We start from the raw sequence: 8,696 nt of genomic DNA, 5'->3' as shown, positions 1-8,696 counted from the left end.
CTGCCCCCGTCCTGTGGGGTGGAGGGAGGTGTGGGTTTGCCCGTGTGCCCCCTCCTGCCCCCGTCCTGTGGGGTGGAGGGAGGTGTGGGTTTGCCTGTGTGCCATGTACTGCAGGACCTGAGCTCGGGCCTGTCGGGGGCCTCTGGCTGGGCGCCCTCTACTTCCCCCCAACGCCCTGTGCACCTAGTGGAGGGCAGCCAGCAGGGTGACGGGCCCTGTTCCTCTCTGGCAGGCTTGTGGTGGGGCTTCACATTCCCTCCAGTGGTCACCCCCCGTGAGGCGTTTCCCCTGGAAACGCTCAGGTCCGGGGCCTCTGGGCCCCCGTTGTGGCTACTCCAGCCAGGCTGCCCCTTGCCCACCGCCCCCACAGTTGCTGTTCCTGTGCTCCGTGCTGACCTGAGCCAGCTCAGGGCAGGCTGGGCCTCTGGTACCCAACGGTAGGGAGCCCAAGCCCCTGAGCCTGAGTGGCCCGGAGGGCAGTCTCCCTTTCTGGAGATTGCAGAGGACGTGGCTCGAGAATGAGGAGGGTGGTGGGTCCTGTGAGGACTCTGGGAGGGGGTCCTTGGCTGGGGAGGAAGGGCCAGAGCCTGGCAGACCCAGGGCAGAGTTGGAAGCCCGGGCCCTGTCCCACCCTGGACAGGGCACAGGTGCGGCCTCAGGCACCTGACCCGCCTCCCCATGTCCGCAGCGCTCCTTCACCCTCATCGTGGAGGCCTGGGACTGGGACAACGACACCACCCCGAATGGTGAGTGAGCCCTGGGGCAGGCGGCCGCTCTAGTGGCAGGGCCCAGGTCCTCTGCCTGCTTGGTACAAAGCCTTCCTTTACCCAGAGGATCATGTGTGCTATATCCCTTATTGCTCTGGCTGCCGGGAAGCTCTGCCACATTTGGGATTTGCAGAGCTGTGCCTGCACTCTCCGCCCTAGTCCTGGCTTTGTCTATGTTGTTGTCCTATTGGGTGTGCTCTTTGGGGACCCATGTCCGTGACTCAATGGATATGACACCCTTGAGTGTCTCTCTGGCTTTGTGGCCCCCTCTGCTCGTCTGTCCTAGAGTACGGGGCCTTGGTGGCCGTCTCCCTGAGTTTTGCCTGCTGGCTGGCTGGCCTATGCAGGGCCCTGCAGGGGTAAGGGAGGGAGGGCTTCCATGGGTAAATGCAGAAGCACCCACTCCCTGAGGCCGAGGGAGCAGCTCGTGTGAAGTCCCAGGCAGGAGCCGGCTTGCTGTGTGGGAGGGGCAGGAGGGGCGGCCGGGGCAGCCGGGGCAGCCGGGGCAGCCGGGGCAGCCGGGGCCGCGCTCAAATCATGGGGGCTGGCAAGCCACTGAGAGGACACGGGCTGTGTCTGTGGGGCCAGGACAGGGACCATCAAGGAGCTGCCACATGAATCTGGGCATGTCAGGGTGACTCTGACCAGGGGCAGTCTGAAGGGTGAGGAGCTCTAACTGCTCTCAGAAGGGGAGGCACGGGGTTAGCCTGTGGGTTGGAGATGGTGAGAGAGCGGGCCCAGGGTGTCCCAGCTGCCAGCAGAGTGGAGGGGCTGTTCACAGGGCAGGGACGGTGGTGGGGGTATCTGGGTGGGGAGCAGCAGCCGTGGGGACCCCAGTGGCCCAGGGGAGGGGTGTTCCCTGAAGGGGTGGCGGAGGCTCAGCTGGGCTGAGGCCAGAGCAACGTTGGCAGGGCTCTTGATGATGTGGGCCTGGAGAGGCTGGGGCGGCTGGGAGGCCCCGTGGGGAGTGGGCCAGCACGGAGTCCTCCCAGGTCTTGGCCCAAGAGGCATGAGAGGTGGGGTCTGGAGGACCCCTTCACCTTTTACTGTGGAAAAAGGTGAAGCTGTGCTGAGCCACAGGGACCAGCAGCACGGACCTTGCCTATCAGCGCCAGCAGCTGTGGCTGCCCTCAGCCCCTGGTCTCCCGCTGGCTTTACTTAAAGTGAGGCTTAGCCAGCAGGTCCCTGAACCTGTCTGTCTTGGGGACCTTTGGGGAGGCTTGTTTGGAGGTGGGGACGGTGGCAGTGTTTGGCACTTGTGGGAGCCAGTCACAGTGCAGGAGACGGGAGGGCAGCGGAGCACTGTGCCTGTGCTGGCCAGGGCTGGGCACAGTGCCCAGGCGGGTGCAGGTGCTAGAGCAGGGCTTCGGTGGGCCGGCACGGGTGTGGGACCCGGGACTCACACCCTGGCTGCAGCCGTGCCTTCTCTGTGGAGCCCGTGGTCTCAGCAGCCCTCCCTGCAGCCCCCCCAGCTCCAAGCTAGGCCCCCTGACCCTCTGCATTTAAGTGGGAGTGGGACTGAAGGCTGGTGGCGGGAGGGACAGGCTTCCTGGGCCCTGAGCTTTCTGCAGCAGCTTGGCCAGCGGGCCTGCCCTCCTTGTGCTGCCGCCTGCTGTGCCCGGCCTCGACGTGCTGCAGACTTCTGCCGCTCCCCATTGCCCCCGAGGCAGCCTGGCTGGGTGGGTTCCTCCAGCCTGTGCTGACTCTGCCACCCCCCCAAGAGGAGCTGCTGATCGATCGGGTGTCGCACGCTGGCATGATCAACCCCGAGGACCGCTGGAAGAGCCTGCACTTCAGCGGCCACGTGGCGCACCTGGAGCTGCAGATCCGCGTGCGCTGTGACGAGAACTACTACAGCGCCACCTGCAACAAGTTCTGCCGGCCCCGCAACGACTTCTTCGGCCACTACACCTGCGACCAGTACGGCAACAAGGCCTGCATGGACGGCTGGATGGGCAGGGAGTGCAAGGAAGGTGAGGGCCATGGCGGCACGCCCGGGCACAGGCCCTGGGCCCGCTGGCTGCAGCTGAGCCTCTCCTCCCCTCCGTTCGCAGCCGTGTGTAAACAAGGGTGTAATCTGCTCCACGGGGGATGCAGCGTGCCTGGGGAGTGCAGGTGAGTGCGCTGTGCCTGTCTTCGCCCTTCCATCTGATGCAGCAGACGGCACTGGCACACACAGCCTGGCTCTCAGGAGCCACCTGGCGCTGGCTGGAGGTCGGGCACACGGTGAGCGGGAGGCTCTTCAGTCAGTGCGGTAGGTGCATGTCTCAGTCCGGGGTATGTCTGATGACAGCCCCATGAGGACGGTGAGGAGATCAGGGAGGCTGGCTGGACAGCCACGTGGCCAGTGGGCAGAGGCCTGGAGGCTGCCAGCCACCCGGAGGTGGGGCATGGGCAGGGGACACGATAGCACTGCCCGTGGGGAGAGGGTGGGCGGTGAGAGGTGGCAGAGCAGACACGGTGGGAGAGAGGCCTGCAGGGCCAGGGAGGGAAGACAGGCTGCTGGCAGGTTGGTAGCCAGGCAGGGTGGGTGGAAGGGCCAAAGCTGTTGCATGTGGAAGCAGCAGACGGGAGGCTATGGGGAGGAGGCTGCGGGGAGGAGGCTGCGGGAGGAGGCTGCGGGGAGGAGGCTGTGGGAGGAGGCTGTGGGGAGGAGACTGCGGGGAGGAGGCTGCGGGGAGGAGGCTGCAGGAGGAGATGCAGGGAGGAGGCTGCGGGGAGGAGGCTGCGGGAGGAGGCTGCGAGGAGGAGGCTGCGGGAGGAGATGCGGGGAGGAGGCTGCGGGGAGGAGGCTGCGGGAGGAGGCTGCGAGGAGGAGGCTGCGGGAGGAGATGCGGGGAGGAGGCTGCGGGAGGAGATGCGGGGAGGAGGCTGTGGGTAGGAGGCTGCGGGGAGGAGAAATTGCGGGGAGGAGGCTGCGAGGAGGAGGCTGTGGGAGGAGGCTGCAGGAGGAGATGCGGGGAGGAGGCTGCGGGGAGGAGGCTGCGGGGAAGAGGCTGCGGGAGGAGGCTGCGGGGAGGAGGATGTGGCAGGGCACGTGGGGGCTGGGGGAGAGGGGCCAGTGGGAGGTGGAGAAGGTCCTGCAGACACCCTGGGGTGGAGCCCAGGGATTTGTGGATGGATTTGAAAAGGGAGGAAGAGTGTGGGGTCAGGAAGACCCCAAACTGCTGAAGAGTGGACCCCGTGACTGGAAAAAGGGCGGCCGCAGAGGAGCAGGCAGGGGCAGCAGTGGGGTGGATGGCATTAGAGGGATGCCTACCCGGCACCAGAAGCCACCGAGAAAGCTCATGGGCAAGGCCCGGCCCGAGCCACATGGGGGTCTGTGGCACTCAGGAGGTGTTTAAAGCCTGGAAGGAGGGGGAGGATGGAGAGGAGAGAGGCCGAGGGGCCCGTCCTGGCCGCCACAGGTCAGGGCATACAGATGAGGAGCTGGCAGGGCCTCCACGAGTGGCCAGGGTCTCGTAGCCAAGTGCATACAGCAGACGCCTCTGGACCTGGGCCAGGGTGTGGGGGGATCAGGCTGGGGGGCTAGCATTGCACTAGAGTGGAGCAGAGAAGTGGAGGGGCAGCAGGAGGGGCTGGGGCCCAGGGTCTGGAGTGGGTGTGGGCTCTGTTTGGGGAGCTTCCTATGTCTGAGCAAGCTGGGGACAAGCTGGCGGAGAGACAGCAGGTGGGCGTGAGTGCTGCCCTCCAGCCCGCCTTGGGTTGCAGGGGGTCCCAGGATCTCTCTCTGAGGAGTGGGTTTTCCTTCCTCCATGGGCGCTTCTCAGACAAGGACACTGGGGCACAGAGAGGCGAGATGCTTTCCCCAGGGTCACACAGCCTGGTGTTTCTGACGGGAGGGGTGGAGTTTGGGACCCAGCTGAGTTGGGAGCCAGGGTGGGGAGGTGGGTGGTCCTTCCGCAGCCCCACGACTGAGTGACCTGGAGCCTCCTGTGAGGAGCTGCCCTGGCCAGTCCCAGGGCAAGGAGGCGAGCCGGGCCAGGGCCACCCACCCAGTCACTCCACACACAGCCCGGCCGGGTGCGCAAGCCTCCAGTTAGCCCAGGACGCGCAGCAGGGTGGGCCTGGTCTGGGCAGAGGCGGGCCTGCAGGAGTTGGCCCAAGCAGCCTCGCCTGGCCCTGTGGGACCACACAATCTGGATGGCTGGGGACTGGCAGTCGGAATGTCCCACCGAGGTTGGAGGAAGGCGGCCGTCCCTGCCCTTCCCCTGCAGGAAGATGAGGAGCAGGCATCCAGGGGTCTGGTGGGTGGGGATGGTAGGTGAGCCCCGCCCGCCCCTCGCGCTGGCCCTGCGGGGGCCCCCCCCACCGGATGCTGCGGAGATGACTGCGCCTTCCTGCTGCGGCCCCTCCAGGGCCCTGGGGCTGCTGGCTGGGGAAACCGGGAGACGGGGGCCTGCGTGGGCTGCCCCGCCCTGGGTCGAGAGCACGCCCTTGGGACCCACAAGGGCTAGGCTCTGAGCCTGGCCGTGGCACTCTCTGGCGGGTGACTCAAGGTGTGCACAGCCCTGCCCTGAGCCTGAGCCTGGGTCTCTATGTCCATGGAGGAGGGATTCCAGACGGGATGTGAGGCCACCCACATGGACTACTGCATTCAGGGCTGTGGACTGGAGACACATTCTCCCCAGCCTCAGTTTCCCCATTTGTGGCGGCTGGGCTGGGCTGCTAGGCCTTTGCTGGCTGTGTGGCTTGAGGGCGGCTCAGGAAGGGCCGTGGTTCTTTCCTTTTACAAAAATAAAGTGTGGCGGGTGCCGGTGTGGAAGTGACGTGGCCTGGACGTCATTCTCGTCCTGCGGGACCTGAGAGTTCTAGGAAGGGCCCCCCCAGCGTCCCGTCAGGGCCTGAGTGGCAGCCTGCTGGGCCTCGGGTGTCATGATTGCGGGCTGGCGGCGGCACCCTCGAGGCAGGCCAGCTTCTGCCCCGGCCACCTTCCCCCTCCTGGAGGACCCCCAAGAGGGGATGTTGACCAATAGCCTGTGGCAGGGCCAGGCCTGGGGACCAAGAGGCCCCTGAGGGCCGTTTTCGAGGGTGCGCTGGAGCTTCTCCAGCATGAGGAACGCCCTGCGCAGGGCTGGCCCAGGGCAGCCTGTGGGCCTCAGTAGATCCATCTGTGAGATGGACACTTTGTGGGACTTTACTGGGAGGGAGAGAAACAACTGCCTTTGAGGTGGGGGCGAGGGCGCGTGCTGTGCCCAGGGCCACATGGCTGATGCAGGGCCTGGAGTGCTCCTCTGCTGCCCACCGGCCTACCCAGCCCCTGGTGCCACCTGGCCCTGGCAGCATCTGGTGAGTCCGAGCCGGCATTCTCATACCCGGGGTCCAGGCAGGGCCTTCCTTTCCTGGCGCCTGCTCTCGGGGCCCAGCTCACGGGTGAGTCCCAAAATAGCTCAGGGAGGAGTGACGGGACAGCTGGGCTGACCGTCAGCCACCAGCAGCCGGGAATGTCCGTGACAGTGGGGCTGGCCGGCAGGGCCGCAACCACTGCCTGGCTGGGGCTGCTGCAGTTCAAAGGCCTGAGACCGCCCGCTGGCCCTGGGTGTGGCCCGAATGACTGTGCCTGGTTCCTCCACCACCCGCTCAGGTGCCACAGCTCACCGGGTCTCGCGCCCCTCCCCTTCCCCCAGGTGCAGCTATGGCTGGCAAGGGAGGTTCTGTGACGAGTGTGTGCCCTACCCTGGCTGCGTGCACGGCAGCTGCGTGGAGCCCTGGCAGTGCAGCTGCGAGACCAACTGGGGCGGCCTCCTCTGTGACAAAGGTGGTGGCGGAGGTTGGGGGCGGAGAGTGGGGAGGCGGCAGGCGGGGGCCAGGCTTTTCACTTGAGCGTCCCACCCCTGCCTGCAGACCTGAACTACTGCGGCAACCACCACCCCTGTACCAACGGAGGCACGTGCATCAATGCCGAGCCCGACCAGTACCGCTGTACCTGCCCCGACGGCTACTCGGGGAGGAACTGTGAGAAGGGTATGCCGGGGAGATGCCGCCCAAGTCCCAGTCAGGCAGGGACTGGTTCCCTGGGGAGCCGGGGAGGCCCCATCCCTCTGGCCTCCTGTGTGGTGGGCTCCTGACCCCCAGCTTGGGGCCCCGTGGGCTTGGGGAGGAGGACTTGTGGAAGGCTGGGGGCCTGGCTGCCAGCCTTGACCCCCTCTGTGATTCTGCAGCTGAGCACGCCTGCACCTCTAATCCCTGTGCCAACGGGGGCTCTTGCCATGAGGTGCCATCTGGCTTTGAATGCCACTGCCCATCAGGCTGGAGCGGGCCCACCTGTGCTCTTGGTGAGTGTCTGCACGTGGGCAGGGGACCTTGCCTGGCATCAGTGGTGGGAGTGGGGCAGCTCGTTGAGGTGGGGCTCGGTGGTCAAGTCCACATATGTGGCTGTGAATGTCTTGGCGATGACAAGTGGCAGGAAGACCCCGACTTGTGGTCCCCCCTGCTCATGGGGACCTCGTCCCCATGGATCACACGGCCACGGCCCCACCTTTCTCCGTTTTTTGCAGACATTGACGAGTGTGCCTCGAACCCGTGTGCAGCCGGTGGCACCTGCGTGGACCAGGTGGATGGCTTCGAGTGCATCTGCCCCGAGCAGTGGGTGGGGGCCACCTGCCAGCTGGGTAAGGGCTCCAAGCATGTGCGCAGGAGCGTGGGCTGCGCATGCGGGGCTGCTGGTGCTTCGGGTGCTTCGGGTGCTGCTGGTGCTTCGGGTGCTGCTGGTGCTGCTGGTGCTGCTGGTGCTGCTGGGCTGCTGGGCTGCTGGGCTGCGGGCGCCAGGCGTGGTGCTGCAGAGCAGGCAGGGCCCGAGCCCATGGCTCCCCCTTGTCTCTTTCACAGACGCCAATGAGTGTGAAGGGAAGCCGTGCCTTAACGCTTTTTCTTGCAAAAACCTGATTGGCGGTTATTACTGTGATTGCATCCCGGGCTGGAAGGGCATCAACTGCCACATCAGTCAGTATGGGGGGTGGGCACTGGCAGGCGGGCCGAGGCGCATGGGACTCCGCCTCTGACCCTGCTCCTCTGCCCCCAGACATCAACGACTGTCGTGGGCAGTGTCAGCACGGGGGCACCTGCAAGGTGAGGTGGGGCTGGGAGGGTGTGTGGCATGGGGACTGCGGGACCCCGGAGGATGTGTGGTGTGGGGGTTGTGGGGCCATTGGGGCGCCTGCAGGAGGCTCACCCGGCTGGCCTGCCCAGGACCTTGTGAACGGGTACCAGTGCGTGTGCCCGCGGGGCTTTGGAGGCCGGCACTGCGAGCTGGAGAGAGATGAGTGTGCCAGCAGCCCTTGCCGCAGCGGCGGCCTCTGCGAGGACCTGGCCGACGGCTTCCGCTGCCACTGCCCCCAGGGCTTCTCCGGGCCTCTCTGCGAGGTGAGGTGTGCCTGGCCACCCTGCCCCACCTGCTGCTCTGGGAGCTGTAGTGTAGGCCTCGTCCCCTGACCTGAGTGACCACGGGGTGATGCAGGTTTAGCTGTTCCCATGGCGTCCCAGGCTTAGGCCTCCCTGGGTGTCGGGTGGGCGCATGGGGCCATCACTGGCTTGGCCCCCTCTGGGCCTTGTTTGTTGTGATGGGCTATCCTCGTGTCCTAGGCCAGGAGCCCCCAGGCTGCTGGCTGCCCAGGTCCATCTGTCCATCTGTGTACCCCTTTGGGACTGGAGGGCAGGGCACTCTGGTGGGCAGAGCACATGGGGCATGGTGGGTGCCTGATGGTGGAGGAGCATGCACCTGCCACGGGTGAGTCCTGGGTCCAAGTGAGCATCTCTCTCCGGGCTGACGCTCTCGTCTTCCTCTGAGCATCTGTTGTGCTGGATCCCTCCCCCAATCTCCCCTTTTCCCCTGCCTCCAAAACCCGTGTGTCCCTACCATCCCCTACCCTATCCCCCCAACCCTGCCTCCCCACTGCCTGTCTTCCTACCACCCCCTCCCCCACCTCCCCG

General features: G+C 66.1%; 1 protein-coding gene across 2 annotated transcripts in view; it reads left to right on the top strand.

The window, feature by feature from the left end:
• The window catches only part of JAG2 (jagged canonical Notch ligand 2), a 26,415-nt gene that overhangs the window by 9,460 nt on the left and 8,259 nt on the right, over positions 1-8,696 (top strand). For both annotated transcript variants that reach the window (XM_017505419.2, XM_037730235.1), the window contains exons 3-12: positions 689-746; positions 2,489-2,740; positions 2,822-2,882; positions 6,395-6,525; positions 6,612-6,731; positions 6,929-7,042; positions 7,265-7,378; positions 7,596-7,709; positions 7,789-7,835; positions 7,956-8,129. In XM_017505419.2, coding sequence (XP_017360908.1) covers positions 689-746; positions 2,489-2,740; positions 2,822-2,882; positions 6,395-6,525; positions 6,612-6,731; positions 6,929-7,042; positions 7,265-7,378; positions 7,596-7,709; positions 7,789-7,835; positions 7,956-8,129 — 1,185 coding nt within the window. The remainder of the gene's footprint in view (positions 1-688; positions 747-2,488; positions 2,741-2,821; positions 2,883-6,394; positions 6,526-6,611; positions 6,732-6,928; positions 7,043-7,264; positions 7,379-7,595; positions 7,710-7,788; positions 7,836-7,955; positions 8,130-8,696) is intronic.

The sequence above is a fragment of the Cebus imitator genome, unplaced genomic scaffold (assembly GCF_001604975.1).
Source record: "Cebus imitator isolate Cc_AM_T3 unplaced genomic scaffold, Cebus_imitator-1.0 Scaffold338, whole genome shotgun sequence".
Taxonomy (NCBI): domain Eukaryota; kingdom Metazoa; phylum Chordata; class Mammalia; order Primates; family Cebidae; genus Cebus; species Cebus imitator.
Note: the sequence above shows the minus strand (reverse complement) of the source record. Positions and strands in the feature narration are given on the sequence as shown.